At 39.0% G+C, this 21,811-nt stretch overlaps 1 protein-coding gene across 7 annotated transcripts in view; it reads right to left on the reverse strand.

Annotated features, from left to right (window-relative positions):
- The window catches only part of OSBPL9 (oxysterol binding protein like 9), a 172,980-nt gene that overhangs the window by 99,852 nt on the left and 51,317 nt on the right, over positions 1–21,811 (reverse strand). For 4 of the 7 annotated variants that reach the window (XM_040231144.1, XM_040231146.1, XM_040231147.1 and 1 more), the window contains exon 3: positions 19,784–19,862. The exons of the other annotated variants lie outside the window; for them this stretch is intronic. In XM_040231144.1, the coding sequence (XP_040087078.1) occupies positions 19,784–19,862 (79 nt within the window). The remainder of the gene's footprint in view (positions 1–19,783; positions 19,863–21,811) is intronic. 7 annotated transcript variants of the gene reach the window in all.

Genomic DNA, 21,811 nt, shown 5'->3' on the forward strand with positions numbered 1-21,811 from the left:
TTATGAACAGTTTTAGCTGAAGTCTCCAAACTGATGAATAAAACACAACCAAATATTTACAAAAGTGTTCTCCCCCACAACTTCTGCTTTGACTATCTGAAGCAATACTGTGCTTCTCCTGGACAGAGTCAGCATTGCATTGGGCAACTGGATATCTGATTCAGTCAAAGTAGACAGTTAAAATGGGTTATTTTCAATTCATTCTACAACCAGAGGCTTCCAAGTCAAGTTATTCCCAGTAAATAAAAATCTTCACCATATGTAAATATAGCCTAAGAATTTTAGCTCCTGCAGAAGATGTGTCCTAACTACTTCAACTCCAGGTTTTGGTAAAGGGGTCACTATTCCTTAATCATAAATTTAGGAAAATTAAGAATTGAGTTTTCAGTCCTTAAGACTTACAATACTGGAGGAGAAACACTATGGCAGAAGAGAAACAAAAACAGATTCCAAGCCTGAGAAAGGCCTGATGCTCCACTGCTGGCTCTGAGGTACAGGGGTTCATATGCAAGAACCAGGGAGAGCCTTCTAGGAGTTAAAGGCACCCCTAGGTGACAGCCAGCAAGGAAATGGAACCTCAGTCCTATAATGATAAGGAACAAGATTCTGCCAAAAACTTGAGTGAGCATGGAACCTGATTCTTCCCAGAGTCTGCCAATAAGAGTCCAGTTAGCACTTTGATTTTAAACTCGTTAGACCTGGAACAGAGACGGCGGCAGAGCTGGAGGAACCAGTCCCTATCTACAAAACTGAGAGATAATAAATCTGTGTTGTTTTAAGCCACACAGACACACACACACACACACACACACAAGACAATGCTGAGGAGGGGAGGGAAAAAAAATGTTAGAAATAGGTTGGTTTTAGAGACCTCACCCAGACATCAATAAGGAGGGAGATTTGGCAGAAAAAAAGACCAGAATAAAAGGAGAGAAGCAAACTGAAGAAGATCCATATAGAAACTGAAAGAAGTGATAAAGACCTGGACTATGTAAGTGACTTCAGCTCAGTTCAGTTCAGCTGCTCAGTCATGTCCGACTCTTTGCAAACCCATGAATCGCAGCACGCCAGGCCTCCCTGTCCATCACCAACTACCGGAGTTCACTCAGATTCACGTCCATGAGTCCGTGATGCCACCCAGCCATCTCATCCTCGGTCGTCCCCTTCTTCTCCTGCCCCCAACCCCTCCGAGCATCAGAGTCTTTTCCAATGAGTCAACTCTTCTCATGAGGTGGCCAAAGTACTGGAGTTTCAGCTTTAGCATCATTCCTTCCAAAGAAATCCCAGGGTTGATCTCCTTCAGAATGGACTGGTTGGATCTCCTCGCAGTCCAAGGGACTCTCAAGAGTCTTCTCCAACACCACAGTTCAAAAGCATCAATTCTTCAGTGCTCAGCCTTCTTCACAGTCCAACTCTCACATCCATACATGACTACTGGAAAAACCATAGCCTTGACTAGACGGACCTTAGTCGGCAAAGTAATGTCTCTGCTTTTCAATATGCTATGTAGGTTGGTCATAACTTTCCTTCCAAGGAGTAAGCGTGTTTTAATTTCATGGCTGCAATCACCATCTGCAGTGATTCTGGAGCCCAAAAAATAAAGTCTGACACTGTTTCCACTGTTTCTCCATCTATTTCCCATGGAGTGAAGGGACCGGATGCCATGATCTTAGTTTTCTGAATGTTGAACTTTAAGCCAACTTTTTCACTCTCCTCTTTCACTTTCATCAAGAGGCTTTTGAGTTCCTCTTCACTTTCTGTCATAAGGGTGGTGTCATCTGCATATCTGAGGTGATTGATATTTGTTCCGGCAATCTTGATTCCAGCTTGTGTTTCTTCCAGTCCACCGTTTCTCATGATGTACTCTGCATAGAAGTTAAATAAGCAGGGTGACAATATACAGCCTTGACACACTCCTTTTCCTATTTGGAACCAGTCTGTTGTTCCATGTCCAGTTCTAACTGTTGCTTCCTGGCCTGCATACAGATTTCTCAAGAGGCAGGTCAGGTGGTCTGGTATTCCCATCTCTTTCAGGATTTTCCACATTTATTGTGATCCACACAGTCAAAGGCTTTGAGGAAATAGAAAAAGGGGAGAATCCAATGGCCATGGTTACTCAAGTGATATATGGAAAATGTGGTAGATGCAGATGCAGAGAAAGAGAAGTCTTCGAATTTGGCTAACTGGGTAAATGAAAGTGCTATTCCATAACATAGAGAATACAGAAAGAAAAACAGTTTGGGAATGGTGGGTTGTAAAATATTATTTTGGGTTTGAAGAGACCTAGAGTCAATGAATCCTGAAATTTGGTAAACCTGATCTTCTGAAAAATCTTATTAAGCTTTACTGAATTCATTCATTTTTATTGTTAGTATACATATTGTTAGAAAATACTCCCTCTCCAGGAGAAGCCAAAGAGTAGAGTACATCTTTAATGCATTCTGGGGAAGAGAAGGGAGAGAAGGATCTATTCAGTTCAGTTGCTCAGTCATGTCCGACTCTTTGTGACCCCATGGACTGCAGCATGCCAGGCCTCCCTGTCCATCACCAACTCCTGGAGTTTACTCAGACTCATATCCATTGAGTCAGTGACGCCATCCAACCATCTCATCCTCTGTCATCCCCTTCTCCTCCTGCCCTCAATCTTTCCCAGCATCAGGGTCTTTTCAAATGAGTCAGCTCTTTGCATCAGGTGGCCAAAGTATTGGAGTTTCATCTTCAACATCAGTCCTTCCAATGAATATTCAGGACTGATTTCCTTCAGGATGGACTGATTGGATATCCTGGCAGTCCAAGGGACTCTCAAGAGTCTTCTCCAATGCCACAGTTCAAAAGCAGCAATTCTTTGGTGCTCAGCTTTCTTTATTGGAGAAGGAAATGGCAACCCACTCCAGTATTCTTGCCTAGAGAGTCTTGTGGATGGAGGAGCCTGGTGGGCTGCTGTCTATGGGGTCGCACAGAGTTGGACATGACTGAAGTGACTTAGCAGCAGCAGCAGCTTTCTTTATGGTCCAACTCTCACATCCATATATGACTACTGGAAAAACCATAGCCTTGACTAGACGGACCTTTGTTGGAAAAGTAATGTCTCTGCTTTTTAATATGTTGTCTAGGTTGGTCATAACTTTCCTTCCAAGGAGTAAGTGTCTTTTAATTTCAAGGCTTCAGTCACCATCTGCAGTGATTTTGGAGCCCAGAAAAATAAAGTCTGACACTGTTTCCACTGTTTCCCCATCTATTTGCCATGAAGTGATGGGACCGGATGCCATGATCTTAGTTTTCTGAATGTTGAGCTTTAAGCCAACTTTTTCACTTTCCTCTTTCACTTTCATCAAGAGGCTCTTTAGTTCTTCATTTTCTGCCATAAGGGTGGTGTCATCTGCATATCTGAGGTTATTGATATTTCTCCTGGCAATCTTGATTCCAGCTTATGCTTCTTCCAGCCTAGCGTTTCTCATGATGTACTCTGCATAGAAGTTAAATAAGCAGGGTGACAATATACAGCCTTGACGTACTCCTTTTTCTATTTGGAACCAGTCTGTTGTTCCATGTCCAGTTCTAACTGTTGCTTCCTGACCTGCAAACAGGTTTCTCAAGAGGCAGGTCTGTGGTCTGGTATTCCCATGTGTTTTGAAATTTTCCACGGCTTATTGTAATCCACACAGTCAAAGGCTTTGGCATAAAGCAGAAATAGATGTTTTTCTGGAACTCTCTTGCTTTTTCCATGATCCAGTGCATGTCGGCAATTTGATCTCTGGTTCCTCTACCTTTTCTAAAACCACTTGAATATCTGGAAGTTCACAGTTCACGTACTGTTGAAGCCTGACTTGGAGAATTTTGAGCATTACTTTCCTAATGTGTGAGGTGAGTGCAGTTGTGCGGTAGTTTGAGCATTCATTGGCATTACCTTTCTTTAGGACTGCAATGAAAACTGACCTTTTCCAGTCCTGTGGCCACTTCTGAGTTTTCCAAATTTGCTGGTATATTGAATGCAGCACTTTTAGAGAGAGAGGGATGGAAGGAGGCAATTTTGAGAAGTTGAAGCCAACTACTAGTTCATGAGAATAAATACAGTTTGACTCTTAAATAATATGGGTTTGAACTGCATGGGTCTACTTCTACATGAATTTTTAAACAGTAAATACTACAGTACTACACAAATCATGGCTGTTTAAATCCAGATTTGGGAGAACAGATATAGAGGAACCACAGATACAGAGGGTTGGCTAGAAACTGCAGGTAGATTTTCAACTGCCCAGGGGACCAGGACACCTACCCCATATCTTGTTCAAGGGTCAACTGGAAAGAACGTCAAAAATACTTTCATTAACTACCAAAGTTAAGAGTTATTCAGAAAAAAAAAACTGTAACAAAATCATCCAACTTTTGAATTAGGCAATGAAAGGAAAGAGAGGGAGAAAGTTAATACATGTTAGAAAATTCAGGAAGAAAATGAAAGCAGGGCAAATAAAAAATATATATATAATAAAAGAGAATTTGCTACCTAATTCTTTTGTCTACTTCTAAAGTGCTGTGCTGAGTCACTCAGTCATGTCCAACTCTTTGCAACCCCATGGACTGTAGCCTGCCAGGTACCTCTGTCCATGGGGTAAACAAGGCCAAAATAGGTGTGGCTTAACAAAGTGACAGAATCAATCTAAGAAGAAACTATAATGATTATGTTACTTTACAGAGAGTTTTCTGAAGACAGTTATTATTCCTTATACACAGAGGACAGGGAGACCCTTTAGGCTCCCTACAGGAATTCCCTGGTGGTCCAGGGGTCAGGACTCTGCACTTTCACTGCTGAGGATGTGAGCTCAATCCCTCAGTGGGGAACTAAATCCTGCAGACTGCAAGGCTCAGCCAAAAGAAAAAAAATGTAACATATATGCAAATATGTCTTCAGTACATAAAGTACAGTAGAGACACTGCTGCATTATAATCTTCAAAATATTCCCAGTGAACAACCTTTCTGAAGGCTTCACTCTTTGTCCCCAGTAACTCTCCAAGGAAATCTGCTCAGGGCACAAAGCTATCAATAAGTTACTTCTTTCCTTCTCTATATTTAGCTGTAAGCTGTTAATATAATATCTTCACCTTTCTTTAGGGAAGTATATATTTCCAGACCAAGACTGCAATATAAACTTGCATAACCTCAGTGCATCTCACAGGATTTAACTCTGACAAAACACAGTCTAGATATAGTAACATGTCATTGATTCAGCCCTCCCTACAATTTAGGACTTAAATGATTTATACCAAATCACTATGCTTAAACCAACTCACTAAGTACAAAGGGTAAATAAAAATAAAAGAAATTCTTAATGATGACAAACATGCTAAAAAATACATCATACAACAATGTTAGCTTAATTCTAGTGTCCACAGATAAAGCTAGAAACGGGCATTTCTTTTCAGATAGCGTATAATTCAGATTTGCTTCTCTCTGTCTACCATGAACTAACCTGTTCATATTACTAAAATATTACATTTATGGCACTACCCTGACTTATTTCACTAGCCTAAAAATTTAGATTCCTGAAAAGAAAGGACTCCAGTTAGTTCTCATTCAAAAGTGCTGCAAGATGGCTAGAAACTTCCACACAGAGAACATGGTCAAGAATTAATTTACATACTTCAGTCATATTCTACTCGTAGTCTTCCCATTAACAAATCAGAGTACACTCTCTGCTAGCATTAAGTCAGATACTGATCCCCAGGTGTGAGCACTTCTTTCCAAGCCTAAGTTGCTGGCCTTCTGATACTTCTTAATTGAAGACTATTTTTCTCAGGGATCTGAAGCCCTGAGGCTTCCTTTTGTGGGAGAGTATCACCTGTTTTTCTTAAACAATTGCATTTACCCTGACATAGTCCAAAATTATGCTTTCATTCAAAAAAAAAAGAAATATGCATTGAGGGCACGTGTGTCCACAGCAGGTAGGCACTGGTGACACTGCAGTGACACAGACAGACTCCTTAAGACATCGGAAAGAGCAGAGCTGATCCTCCCATTACTCTGTCAGAAGCCTTGGATAATTCTGCGCTCCTTTCCCCCTATCTTCATAGAAACGGTCACCAGAATCTGCCTGGCATATCTATTTTTGTGTTTATCCTCTCTGGGGCACTCTCACTGCCTTTGTTGAAGACCCCATCACCTCCTACCAGAACCTCTGCAGTAAGCTCCAAATCGGGCATCTTGCCTCCAATCTCACTTCTCTTCAAAGCATTCCACAAACAGCTCCCGGTGTTCCTTTTAAGCCACAAAAGGGATCATGACATTTCCATGACTAAAAAAACTGATGTTTCTCGCTAACTTATAGAAAGGGGTTTTGGTTTATCATTCTGGTATATGAGACCTTTGATGATCTATCTAGTTCCAAACAGAACTCAAGCTCCTTTTCCTCACCTCCAATGTATTCTCAAATGTATTACACTTCCTACATTTCTCAAATAAATCATCCTTTTTCATCCTTCCAAGCTTTTACACATACTTTCCCTTTACCTGGAATGTGCTTCTCCTTTCTTTCTGTGAAGTTTGGTAAATGTTTCTTTTCACTTCTCTTCCTGCCTGACTACATCTCATTTGAACTATTTTTCATCCTTCAAAATCCATATCAAAACCATCTCTTCTGTGACGTCTTCCTGCCTCCATCAGTTCTCTTTCCTACATCTCAATACATCTCTATCACTTTTACATTGTACTGTAACTAGCTGTTCCAAACTAAATCACTTGGATAAGTGATTTAGCGCTCTCTGCCTCAGTTTCCTCAAAACTATTTCTTGGGGTTGTTAAAAGAGGGAAATGAGAAAACATGTTAAGCCTTTGGCACAGAACCTGTACAAGCTGCTATCCTCATTGTTGTCTTTCTAGTAAATATTCCCATAGTTGTTCCTCCTACTAAACTGAGAGCTCCCTGACTATCAGGGAATCAGCTTCTATCCCTTGTATTGTGCTCTTGCCTGTGGCACTTTCAAAAACCTAATGTGGGTTACCTCTAACCCAAACCCTTGGCTAGAAAAAGGAGAAAAGGGAAAACCAAAAACAGCGGCAGCATGATCATCAGCAACTTCATAAAATAAAAAACAATAATAACAACAGCTACTATTTTTTGAGCACTGTTATTTATCAGGCACCATAGTGAGTATTTATATACATTTTCTCTAACAGTATAGTTCTGGAGCTCAGTATAAACATCCTCCTTTTACTGATGACCCCCTGCTCCACATTTAGGTTTCTCAGGGAGGCGGGACTTCCTCTGCAAAGAAGGAATAAATATCGTAAGATATATTGGCCTACTTTCCTCAACAACTTGAGCATGCTATCTCAGTTGACATATTATGAGAACTCCACAATCAGAACAGAAGTAAAATTAAACAGGGTACAGGTCAATATGTGTTTGATATGCTGCCTTTAAATCCATACAGAGACATTCCTGAGACTCTCTTCAGCCACACTTCCAAGCCTCCCTCACACTTGGTGACGGACTGCTCACCTCATGCTTCACACTAGTCTATTTTGACCAATATCCCAGTTCCCTTGCTTCAGTTGGGCCCCTGCCAATGACAACTGACAACTAGCAATTTGGATATACACTGAGCACAGGAGAAACTGTAACAACCAAACCACCGGAGAGCATGAAAACCCTAACTACCGTCAGAGTAGGAATGTTGTACTATTCAGAAGAGAAGACAGAACTGAAGTTAGAGCATTGTTGTTGTTTAGTTGCTAAGTCACACCTAATTCTTTGCGATCCTGTGGACTGTAGGCTGCCAGGCTCCTTCGACAGAAGGATTTCCCAGGCAAGAATATTGGAGTGGGTTGCCATTTCTTCCTCCAGGGGATCTTCCCAACCCAGGGATCGAACCAGCATCTCCTGTATTAGCAGGCAGATTCGTCACCACTGAGCCACCAGGGAAGCATGAAGTTAAAGCTGCAGGGAGGCTAAGGCATGGTGAAAAGAGAAGTCAGTTTGACTAAGAGTAAGAAGGGAAAAGAGTTGTGGAGAAGCAGCACTGTATAATGAAGATAGCATGGGCCTGAATTCAGGCTCAGCAACCTCCCATATGTGGTACCTCGGATAAAAATTTCTCCAAGCCCCAGTTTCCTTTTCTATAAAATGGGAATAAAAGTACCTATCTCACAAAGATGCGTGGAGATACGTATGAGGATTATGGTGCCTAGCATCACATTAACTGCACTCTAAATGTTTGCTCCTTTCCACTCCATTCCCTTCTTTTATTCATCAGAGGCTCACTTATAGAATAGAGTCACCACCAAAAAAGATGTCTAGTCAATCACTCTCTCCAAGATTTAAAAAAAAAAATCCCATTGATACTCATCCCCACTTGACTTAAATCATCCATATACAAGGGCTTAGCTTAAATCTTTTATATATGATCCACTAATTCCACCCACTAGGCAGTCCCATCCAAAGCAGATATATCCTCATTAAAGCCACCAACCCAGCAAAGATGCAGCTTTTTTATAGTTTACCTGAATTCTAATTCTTTTTCCAGGGGTATGAATCAAATTGTCTTAGGGTTCTCCAAGTTTAATATTAACAAAATGCAATGATGAAACATAACCTGAATTTATATGCTGAAACAATGTTACATGTGGAGTACACTGATTAAAGCCACCACGATCATGAGAATGTTCATAAACTACATGTAGTTCATAAACTACGTGCAGTGTTAGTGAAGGAGGTTGAAAGGCCAAAGATGACCTTGGCAGAAATAAGTATTTTCTTAGAGAGTTCACCATCGAGTTAGCTAAAAGGCGAATGCAGTCTAGACATCATTAAAAGATACTGCTTTAACTCTTGGATATTTAACCTGGAGTCAGAGAACTACCTGAAAGTGTGCAAGCAGGAAGATTCCTCTAGAATAATGATTTTCAAAATGTGAGAGCCTTAAGGATAGGCGCTTAGCTTTGCTCACTACTTTATGCTCAGGAAACAGCCTAGTGCCTGGTATACAGTAAGCAATTATTTGTTGACAATGAAAATAAATGAATGGATGAATAAAAAGAAAGAATGGCTACAATAAATTGAACACTGGTAATTTCTCAAAGTTCCTAGGGCACGGATATAGGCCCTCAACCCTTTGACTTTCACCAGAGCAACTATACTTTTTTCTGTCTCACATCTAGGCTTCTAAATAAGATTGCACATGTAAAATGCTTTTATTAAAAGTTTGAAAAACAGAGAAAATCTAACTATCACTGTAATTTCCTTCTCTGAATTCCTATTATACTTTTAAGTATATATAATTTAATGCTCACTATTCCCTAAGTCATGGGGCTTCCAAGGTGGAGCAAATGGTAAAGAACCCGCATGCCAATGCAGGAGACATAAAAGACATGGGTTCAAACCCTGGGTCAGGAAAATCCCCTAGAGGAGGGCTAAGTCAGTTTTGAGTCCCCAAAGTCTCTTGAGGAATGAGACTACATTTTACATAAGCAGTGCTTGCCTATTCAACCTTCCATATAATCTGTACTTTCTTATACATTGACTCCTCAGAGAAAGTTTTAATTTTCTTATATCAAACAACAAGTGGACATTTTGTGCCAACACACAGTGCAAAAGTGTGTTGCAAAAGCCTGCCAGGCAACAATTTAGTTCTTAGCATCACCACCTCCACTGGAAGAGCAGTGCTCATGCAACTATTTTAATATATTTCACATTTATCATTCTTTTAATTAGTACAAAAAGAGAAAAATTAAAGTGCCAATAGGGGTGACGATATAAACTTTATAAACATAACGGAGAAATCAATTGAGAAATCATTAGGCATGCTAAAAGCAGTAAATCTTGATCATCAATAGGACACTCCTTAGACTTCAGCCCCTAACACTTTATAGTCCATTGCCTATACGCTCATTTTTAAAAGAAAGGTATAAAATGTATGAATATGTCTTATGAATAAATGTTATGTCTAAAAGTCAAGGTGTCATTAAGGACTTCATAGTATATGGTGAGAATGCACCCCCTTTACACCCTGCAAGTCTGTTCAACTCAGTTTACTTCCATGTACATTTTCAGTTAAACATCATACATTAAAGCAGAGAAATGCTCTTCTTTATATATCTTCATTTACTCTTCACAATAATACCTACCAGCAATGTTTTCCAAATTAGATTAAAAAATTACTTAGCAAGATATAATGAATGAGTCTACCCTTTCAAAAAGGAGAATATAAAAAAAGCATGATAATATTTAAAATTGAGTATGGAAATTTATTTACACAGAATGACTCAATTTTGTAAAATTCACACATACAAATACACACTCTCACACAAACAACTGAAATATCAGAAAGGAATCCACAAGCATGTTACTGATAATTATCTTCTGGTATGATTATGGGTGATTATTAGTACCAGCTGTATACTACTCTATTTCCCCAAATTTCTACAGTGAGCAGTAATTAATTTTACTACTCAAAAATGATGAAAAAGGAAATGGTGGGATAAAATGTAAAGAATTAAGAAAAAATAAAGTTATATATCAACTAATCCTGGCTATTCAGGGAGGATCACAAACAGAAAGCAAATTAAGAAGAATAGTATACCACTGAGATCCAATTCTCCTACAGTAATATAACAAACTACCAATACATGAATTCAGAAGCATTTCCCCTCCTGACGCCTAGTGAAATTATAACATCTAATTAGAGAATTAGTTATAGGGGATTTATTTCCCTTAAATGAAATCTATAAATGACTATTTTGTTTTGAGGAGCGGTTATCACATAAAAAATGAAAACTATAACCACAGAAGGAAATTTTTTTAAGTCTGTAATCAACAGAATAATGGAATCTGTTTACTAATGATAATGCTGAGATGGTTATTTTTAAAGCAGAAGACTTTAACTTATTTTTAAAGCAGAAGCCTGCAACTATGAGTTAAGTCTTTTCTTCTAAATGATTAATGATGCAGATGTGTCATGCCATGTTGATTGATGTTAATGCAGTAACGGCTGCCCTAATATCCTTGATCAATATAACATTTCTAAATTAAACACTTTCCTTCACCACTGGGCTGATTTATAGTAATTTTGCATTTTAATAAATAAGCAAGCTCTAATGGACTGACCTGAAAAGGTCAGCCATCAGTGCAACAGATGACTCTGCTAGACTTACACAGTTCCTAAAGGTTCTTCTAATTTAAACACGTTTTATTGTTTTAAAATGTTGCATTTTGTCTTGCTTTAAAGCAAGTTGCTTTAAAGCAACTTGTATTGCTTTAAAGGTATACCCAAATAAATCTGCAAACAAATTTCATATTGAAATTACTTTAAAAACACACTGATTAAAGAATGCCTTCATTAAAATCCTTTGAAAGTAAAGGATTATTTATAATGAAAGAATATATACATATTGCTAATTATTACCCTATAAAAATTTAGACTTTTCCACACACCAGGTTTACTTAAGGCAAGAGACTCCTTCTACATAGGTTGTTGCTGCTGTTTGGTTGCTAAAGTGTCTCCAACTCTTTTGTAACCCCATGGATTATAGCCTGCCAGGCTGCTCAGTCCATGGGATTTCCCAGGCAAGAATACTGGAGTGGGTTGCCATTTCCTTCTCCATGGGATCTTCCTGACCCAGGGATCAAACCCTAGTCTCCAGCATTGGCAGGTGGATTCTTTTATCACTGAGCCACCAGGGAAGCCCTTCTATGTAGGTGCCTGTGCTGTGCTCAGTCACTCAGCTGTGTCCGATTCTTTGCAATGCCGTGGACTGCAGCCTGCCAGGCTCCTCTGTCCATGAGGATTCTCCAAGCAAGAATATTTGAGTAGGTTGACATGCCCTCCTCCAGGGTTTATGTAGGTTAGGACATAGTAAAAAACAATCTAAGATCAAGGCCAGGACCCCTGACTTTCTGTATCTTCTCACACATATAAATTGGGGATACTTAGACCTAACATATAAGGTTATGAGAATAAAGCAGAATAACAACATGAAACCCTGGATCCAGATCAATGATTACCAAACTTCAGTGTGTGTCACAATCACTAGAGGACTCATTCCCAGAGTTTCTGATTCAGCAGGACTGGGGCTCAGCCTGATATTCCGTGTTCTCAACAAGTTCCCAGGTGATGCTAGTTAGGTTGGCCTAAGACTGCACTTTAAGAGCTACTGATTTAGACAGACGCAGGCACAATCTACTAATCCTGGGCATCTAGCTTCTCTGAAACTCAGTTTTCCTGACTCTAAAACCAGAAATATGACTACCTCACTGGGGAGTTCAGGAATTATGGAAGTAATGTACATTGCCTGTTAAACAGAGTGCCTAGTTTATGAGACATATTTAGTAGTAGCTGTTACTGCCACTACTGCTACTATTTCTACTAAGCAACAGAACATGTAGAACATCATAAAAATTTTCAATTGCATTAAACTTCACTGTAATTTGAAGTTCCTTATATTTTACACCAATTCCTTTCTGGATAAAATTATAAAAGTTAATTATAAACTAGTTGACAAATTTGTATAACTTTTTTTGTAGCATCTAAGAGAATGGCTCTAGAGCACAGCTGTTTGTGTTCAAATTCCATTTCTGCCTAATGTTACCTACATGTACATGGCCCCCAGTTTCCTTACCCATAAAATAAAAATAATAGTACCTACTTCATAAGGTCATAAAAACTGAATGGGTTAAACTATAAAACTCTGAATAGTATAAAATAAACATTTGATAAATGTAGCTATCATTATCATTATTCCAATACACTATCAGTAACATTATAAATTATATACATATATAAAAGCATTAAATAAATATAATTTTTGAAGGTAAAATTCAAAAAACTGGATATCTTTCTAATTAGTATGAATTATGGCCCATTTAGTCTTTTATTAAGTTGTCACATATGAACTGCCAATATGTAACTACTTTTGAATGATAAAAGCAGCATGTACTTTCATATGGTTGAAGCTAGTAGCTTTCACCCCAACCTTTCTGATCATTCCTTTGAGCCTATTGATGGTCCCACCCTAGTATACTGCCAGGTTTGGAGGCTCTCTTCTCATTCACATCTGCCAGAAGGTTCATAACCACCCTACCATAGTTTTAACCAGACTAAAATATCTAAAAGGTTTTAGCTAGCTCATAGATGCACTGCATTGCTCTACATAATTGTTTTTTAAAACTGGAAGATTTAATATGCACATATTCAAACTCTTGCACATACAAAAAAAATCTGGATTTCTGGCTTCTCTTGAAAAACTAGACAGTTTTCTCTTGAAAACATTGGACAAGCATTACCAAAAGTCTACAACTGTCTGGAATTAAGTACCAGCTACCCCTTCAAACAAGGCATAAGCTCTCCAAAGCTTTACTCTTCACTCCTTTGCATATCTGCCTAGCCCTGAAGGATTCAATTTTCTAAATTCTATTAATAATTCTACCTTCCAGTAATATGTTGATAACCACTAATCTCCATCTTCAGCCCAGGAAGGAAGGCATGCACGTTCAGTCGTGTCTGACTCTTTGTGACCCCAAAGACTGTAGCCTACTAGGCTCCTCTGTTCATGGACTCTTCCAGACAAGAATACTGGAGCGAGTTGCCACTTCCTTCTCCACAGGATCTTTCCAACCCAGGGACCAAACCTATGTCTCCTGTGTCTCCTGCACTGGGCAACAGGTTCTTTATCACTGCACCACCTGGGAAGCCCAGACTTAGACCCAACTGACATCACCATCAGTGCCTGGATGTCCCAAAGACACCTCAAATTTAAGAAGTCCCTCACCATCTCTGTTCTAGATTCTCTATTTCAGATGTTGATAACATCCAAACAAAATAGTAAGCCACATCCTTCTTATGCCTTTACTACTCTCATTCTCTCAGCTCCCATTTCCAAGCAATCAACAATTCCTAAAGATTCACTTACTAAAAAAAATGTCAAGTCTGTTTTCCTCTACTCCTTCTCCATTACCAATGGCTTTAATCCACTCAGGGCCTTAAAAATCAAGGCTTTTTATCTAGAGAACCATGTCTTACTCTATCTAATCTCTGTTTAAAACTCTGCTTCACTGGCTCCTACCAGACCTCAGGATAAAAATAAAACCCTTTCATATTAGATGTAGGCCTCTGCCTCAACTCCTGTCCACTGTCCTAATGGTACCAAACATTCAAAGTTCTTGGAACACATGTGGTAGCATCATATTTCCATACCTTTGCAAATGCTACAACATCCCTCAGCCTGATAAACTTCTCTTCAGACTTCAGAACTCTACCAGGTAGAGGAGGCAAGGAGGGAGAGGTGAGAGACAGAGCTTGGCGACAGGGACTTTTAGTTTTTATATTATGTAATTCTGGACAACCTGTAATTTTTTAGAACTAGTATAATTTTAAGTTGTTATTATTTTAAAAAGAATTACTTGGTAACAAGAAAAACTCTGCTCTTCTGTGAAGTACTGTCTGTCTCTTTTGCCTCTCCATTATTTCCATGTCCTATACATATTTCTACTACTATAGCATATTTTATACTACATTATAATTACTTCTTCACAAGCTCTCTAACATCCTGGTTTATGTCTTATTAACTTGTATACAGTTCTGAGTACAGGGAGTTACACATACTATTCATACATTAAATGTTTGAACTCAACAGCCAGTCTGCTGCTGCTGCTAAGTCATTTCAGTCGTGTCCGACTCTGTGCGACACCATAGACGGCAGCCCACCAGGCTCCCCCGTCCCTGGGATTCTCCAGGCAAGAACACTGGAGTGGGTTGCCATTTCCTTCTCCAATGCATGAAAATGAAAAGTGAAAGTGAAGTCACTGAGTCATGTCCAACTCTTCGCGACCCCATGGACTGCAGCCTACCAGGCTCCTCCGCCCATGGGATATTCCAGGCAAGAGGACTGGAGTGGGGTGCCATTGCCTTCTCCCAACAGCCAGTCTAATGCTGTCCACACAATGTCTAGCTAAGAATCCAAATGCAAACAATTCTGGCTGACTGATAGAAAAAGGAATCATTTTTTGCTCTTATCAGAAAAGCCAGTTTATAAAGATGAATTGGCAATCATTTTCTTTTTAATCTCTGAAAAATGACAGAATGAAGTTGTAGTTTTCAAATCTGTTTAAAGCTCTAATATCCAAGGACTGTAATTTCAATTATTACCTAAAGAGGGGAAAAGGACTTTTTTTTCCCAAAACTAAAGTTAATTTAAATTAACTTTGTTTTGAGAATTTTATGGTATCTCTTTTAAATTGTAGCTACTCTGAAATATCAAGCTACCAGAACTGAGAATCATTATAATGAAAAATTATCTATTGTTACAGGAAAGTTTGTTCTCTTCATGGCACCAGTCCTCTTTATGATTAACAAAATATGTTTCAGGATATAGGACCTGTAGGTCAACTAGAGAGGCAATGGTAACCCACTCCAGTACTCTTGCCTGGAATATCCCATGGGTGGAGGAGCCTGGTAGGCTGCAGTCCATGGGGTCGCGAAGAGTCGCACACGACTGAGCGACTTCACTTTCACTTTTCACTTTCATGCATTGGAGAAGGAAATAGCAACCCACTCCAGTGTTCTTGCCTGGAGAATCCCAGGGACGGGGGAGCCTGGTGGGCTGCCGTCTATGGGGTCACACAGAGTCAGACATGACTGAAGTGACTTAGCAGCAGCAGGTCAACTAGAGAGTCAAACCACAGTGGAAATGAAGATGATGGATAACAGCCTGTCTACGTATATACCATACACCTGACTTTCTTGTCACTATGGATGAATTGTCTATGCTCTGAGCCAAACGCAATGCCCTCCCTGTGTATTAGGTCTCATCCTGTCTTGCTGTCTCAAAGACACTGATTTAATAATTTTCCCTTTTCTCTCATGCATCATCGACTTTTCCCTCTCTACTGAGTCACTACCTACAGCATAAGAACAGTATGTCATTATTGCTCTTATCTTTAAAAAAACTTATTTCCCTCTCCCAGCTACTATTGTATTTCTCACCCTCCCTTTATAGCAGAACTTAGAAGCACTGTCTATACTCTTACTTTAAATTGTTCTTCTCAAGGTTATCAGTAGACTTAATTGTTAAATCTTGTGATCATTTCTCAGCTCTCAACTTTCTCAGTCAAGAGCATTTGACACAGTTGCTGATGCCTCTCATCTCCAAGAAACACTTCCTATCTTGGTTTTCTGGGTACCACACTTACCTGGTTTCCTTCCTCTTTTTTTCGTTGATTCTTTTCAATCTGTTTTGCTAGTTGCACTTCTCTGTGCCTCTAATAAATGTTAAAGTGTTCCAGAGTTCATTACTTGGACCTCTTCTCTTTTCTCTCCATACTTCCTCCCAAACGCCAATGACTCCCAAATTTATTATTTCAGCCTGAACTTTTCTCCTGAATGCCACACTTCAATTGCCTACTTGACATCTCCATTTGGACATTTGATAGGCATCTAGAACTTGATTATAAGCATCTCCAAGGCTAAGCTCTCGATGCCCACCTGTCTGCCACCCCCAACTGGTTCTCCACTTCAGTTAATGGCAACTCCAGTCTCACTCAAGTCAAAAATATGGTGTCATCCTGTCTTCCTACTGTCTTTTTTTCACATGCTACAGTACAACCTTCAAAAAAATATAATACCTAACAACAAACTACTATTTAGCAATATAAAAGGAATTACCAATACATGCAACAAGATGGACGAGTATTAAAAACATACTGAGCTAAAATAAAGCCAGACAAAAAAGAGTACATACTGAAAGATTCTATTTGTGTGAACCTCTCCAAAAGAAAAATCTAATCTTTAGTGATAGAAAGTAGACCAGTTGCTGTCTGGAGCCAGGGGCTGGAGTGTAGACTAACAAAAGAATAAAACAATCTTCTGGATGACAGAAATGTTCCAGATCTTGATTATGGTAGCAGCTATATCAGTAAGTAAATTTGTCAATATTCACTGAATTTTATAGAGCATACATTTCATTGCATATTAATTATACCTCAATAGAGTTGATTAAATACACATGCACAATTCAACCACTTCTCACTACCTCTCGACTCCCACTGCTACCATGTGGGAGCCGCCATCATCTCTCTTCTGGATTACTCTAGCCTCCTAATTAGTTTCTCTGCTCTGTTCCTGCCTCTTGCATTTTATTCTCAAAACAGTGCCCAGAGTGATAGCTGTTTAAAAATCACATCATGTCACTCCTCTGCTTAAAACCATCTATAATGGCTTCTTATCTCAGTAAAATTCAATGTCCTTACCATGTCATATAAGGCCTCATACAACGTTACCTCTTAGACACCATCTCACACTACCCTCCCCATGGTTATCCGCACTCCAACCAGAGCTGGCCTCCTTGCTGGTCTTCAAATATGGCCGGCACACCCTTTTGCACTTACTATTTCCTTTGCCTGGAGTGATTTACTCTTCACCATCATCCCCAACAAAGCCATATAAGCTTGTTCCCTCACTTCCTTCAGGTCTTTCACTGAAAGGCATCATCCCAATGAGTCTCCCCAGCCATCTAAAATTTTAAACCACCCCCTACAAATATACACACACTTCTATTTCATTTTTTCCTTTCCTGTGTTTTTTTTTTTTTCCTCCCCAGGACTTGGCACTGTCTTATTTCCTTATATTTTACCAATTCATCTTATTTATTGGCTTTCTCCTCTATCAGATTAGATGCTACAGAGGGGAGGAATTTTATATTTTGTTCACTACTGTATCCCCAGAACTTAGAATAATGTCTAAAATAGATGTTGAACAAATTAGTGGATCTAAACAAATTCTAGCTTTCCCTTTAAGAGTTGAAAGTAAGCAGAATTTGTTTTATAGATGTCTCAATTGATACTTTACTTGCTTCAAAAAATTCTGTTATATTAAACTTTAAAAACACATTTACACACATGCTAATGTATATCCATCTTAACTTGCTTTCAATTCTAATCAAGAATATAAGACCTTAGACATTGAAAATTTCATCAATTTTTCAGCAAACTTATCAGCAAGGACCTATGAATGCAAAATAATTCTTATTATGTCCAAGAATATAAAGAATATTAGAGTTCCAAAACTATTACAGTAGAAAACAAACTAATGAATCCAACAGTCTCAGAACTAAGTATCCATTTAAAAAATACATATAACACTTATTTATCCTTGCCATTTAAATGATTCATTAAAGGAATCATTTGTTTTACAAGCAAACAACATAAATACAGAAGTGTTAAAGGGAAGATCAGTTTAACATAAATAATTTAAATCAGAGAAGGTAGAGGTGCCTTTACTCTAGAGGCCTGAGTCTCCTCTCCTTTAAACAGGCAAACAATACAGCTTCTGAAGTCCAAAGAAGATGTCTTCTTAGTAACTGCAGAGGAGAGAATTTCATGCTGCAGTCTTTACCTGTATCTAGCAGCTACTACTTGAAATACATTAAAGTATTCAAGTTCATTCAAGTAAAGAGTTCCAGAGTGTGGGTATTATCTGGTTTCACTGATAAGCAGCATTATATATTTAACCTAAAAATAAAGACCATGGACTTTCTTAAACTAAGATTTTAAATGTTTTATGAAATTAAATGTAGTAGAAAATTTCAAGAGAGCATTATTAGTTAAAAGCAGTTCTGAGTAAAAAAATATGACCAAACATAATAAATACTCTAAGAATGCTTTTTCCTAAAAACATTAGAGATATCACAAGTGAGTATATTGGCTTGTCTTTATTATATATAAGCTGCATCTTTCATTTCTATGTGTCAACAAGACAATGAAGAAAAATTACTGCAATATACTATCCTAATACAGAAGGACAATAGCTGTCTGAACATGTCACATAACATATCTGGTCACTGTTAGACTTCATAACCAAAACATTTTTAAACAATAAATTGATTTACTTTTTTTTTTTTTATCCTGGTATACCTAGCATCTATCACAGTGCACTGTCACTTGTAGTTCAGAAAAAGTGCAAATATTCTCAATTTCTAAGTTTCTTGGACTGCTTTAAATATAAAATAGAGGTTACTCTCGATAGGCAAAATAGCAAAAACATTAGTATCAAAGCTAATAGACACTCCTAACACATGAGAGTACATTAGGACAGGATCATTAAAACTGACTTTTATTTGCTGGTTTAGAGTTTTCAAAGCAAGATGAAATGAGAATGATCATCCAGTACCTTACCCTTTCTACCGGTGAACCAGAGCATGCAATGCCGAAACATAGCAGTGGCAGATGGCATTTGGTGTTATTAACTATAAAAAGGATAATAGCAGAGAAATGACGGCTGGCAGACAAGACACAGAATGCAGATGAAATGAATGCAAACTTGTAGTTCTTGAAGCAAAGCAAAATCTTAAGCCAAAGGCTGCCACTAGCTTCAATTTAATTTATATTTTGAGTTTTACAGGGACAAACACTGCAACCTTCACAATCAGTCTTTAGACTCTTCATGCAGAAGCAGAGCCATACTCCTCGATAAAGAAGATCAGCAACCTTCTGTAAACACAAGCCAGCAGCAGCAGCAGCAGCAGCCCATTACTCTCTCCCTTCACTGATTTTTATCGTTTAAATTTTTAATCTCCAGTTGCAGCCAGATCCACAGATGTTTCAAAGAGATCTGTATCCGCTGCAGATACGATTAAATCCCTGCCTAACCTGCAGTACCACTTCATCCAGAACGTTTCTGTGCACTCGTTCATACAGGATCAGTTGTAAAAACCATTCTAGTCATCCAGCAAACAGCCCAAAGGAGAAGGAAAGAAGCAGTTGGGACTGTGAAGAGAAAAAAATCTCTTCTTTCAGCTCACCCTGGAAATGGAAGGTTTTCTGATCAACAGTTATTGTGAAGGTGCTGTCGTCCTCATCGTCTATACCAATCACAGCTCCCTGTGAAACAAAGAGCAAAATCCCAATAAGGCAAACAATGACATCAGCAATATTCGCTACTGCTACAGCCCTGGAATGCTCAATGCACCGACGACATTGGAAGCAGGCTAGACACAGAAAAGGGAACCTGAGACTCCAGCTTTGCTTACAGAGGAAGGGGGTGGCAGAGCACTGTAGTAGTCTACAAGGGTACTTCCTACTCTTGCTTAAGGGGCATGGATATGGTGAGGACGAGGGGATAAACATAGAATCTAAGTCTAGAATCTATTTAAAACCCAGCCATTGACCCTTTCTGAGTTTCAGATTGCTCTCTAAAATGGGAGTCACTTCAGTTGTTCTGAGGCTCAAAGAACACTAGTGCTTTTCATCAGGCTGCTTCTGTGTTATATTTATTAGTAAAGAAACACCAGGTGACAATTGCTTCAAAACCCTGTCCCAATGGCTGCTTCCAGGTGTGCGCTGCTACTGCACTTCCATATCATATGTGATCATCTATGTCTGCCTTCTCCCACTGAATTGCTATGAGATCTAAGGACTATTTTATTTTGAAACATGGCATTCAAGTACACACTCAGTATATGTTTTTTTAAAATAAAAGCATGAACAATTCTCCAAAAGAGAGGAGTAAGGTAGGCCTGCAGTTATAAGTTGCTTGTTTCAGGAAGGTGGATAGACTGGGTTTTAAACTTTTATCTTTTTTTGTATTCAACTATATGCAGCCATATTAAAACAATATAACACTATGAAAAACAGGGAGCCTACTGGTCAGTGTCCTTAAGAAATAAGGGTCCTAAGTATTCCAAACAGAATAACTAGAGAGCCTGACACAACTGCAACGCCCCACGTCGATGACAAAAGAAGCAGTCAGTGGTACCACCGACAAACCCAGGACCTTGTAAAATGGGACTGAAAGGACTTAAGGCTCCAAAATTCCAAATCTTGTGAAAAAAGGCTACTCCTGTCCCAGGAGTTTCAGGTAATAGAGTCAAACATTTACAGGTCACCCATGCCACTTTACTTTTGCAAAAGGCCTACATTAGTATAGCTTGTCCCAACTTATGATAGTTTGACTTAGGACTTTTCAACTTTACAGGTGTGAAAGCCATAAATACTCAGCAGAAATCATACTCTGAATTTTGAATTTGGGTCTTTTTCTGAGCAAGCAATATGTGGTGATACTCTCCCATGATGCTGGGCAGCAGCTCCCAGTCAGCCATGTGATCACAAGGCAGAACAACAAACACTGACAACCATTCCTGTATCCAATTAACCATTCGGGTTTTTAGTACGGTATTCAATAAACTACACGAGCTATTCAACATCTGTGTGTGTTAGTCACGTTCGACTCTGCAACTCCATGAGCTGTAGCCCACCAGGCTCCTCTGCCCATGGGATTCTCCAGGCAAGAATACTGGGGCTATTCAATACTATATTATAAAACAAGCTTTGTGTGAGATGATGTTGCCCAACTATAGGCTCACATAAATGTTCTGAACATGTGTAAGGCAGGTGAGCCTAAGTACATGGTATTCAGTACATTAGGTGTATTAAATGCATTTTTGACTTACAATAGGTTTACTGTATGTAACCCCACTGTAAAGGCTGTACCTGTTTTCACTTACCAAAAGAAAGCTGGAAATTTTCCAGAAAATAGGTGAAAAGCAAAAACAGCATCCAGATTTGTTTTGCCCTAAGCCATTACAGACGCAGTGCACACCACAGACAGTAAGAGTGGAACCGCCAAGCTCCCTCCTCAGGAACTGCACGCAGCATCTCAGCACCAAGTTGTCAGCTTTCAACTGTACCAGAGAGCACCTGGGCGTTATCTCTATTTGTTTTGTGTATACGTCAGGAAGCAGCATCCTAAGGTAATTGCTTTTCTGTTTTCGCCATTTTGCCTTACAAAAGGTTTCATAAGAATACTCATCTTTCAGATAGGAGAGGAAACC

This window comes from Oryx dammah, unplaced genomic scaffold, assembly GCF_014754425.2.
Source record: "Oryx dammah isolate SB20612 unplaced genomic scaffold, SCBI_Odam_1.1 HiC_scaffold_28, whole genome shotgun sequence".
NCBI classification, from domain to species: domain Eukaryota; kingdom Metazoa; phylum Chordata; class Mammalia; order Artiodactyla; family Bovidae; genus Oryx; species Oryx dammah.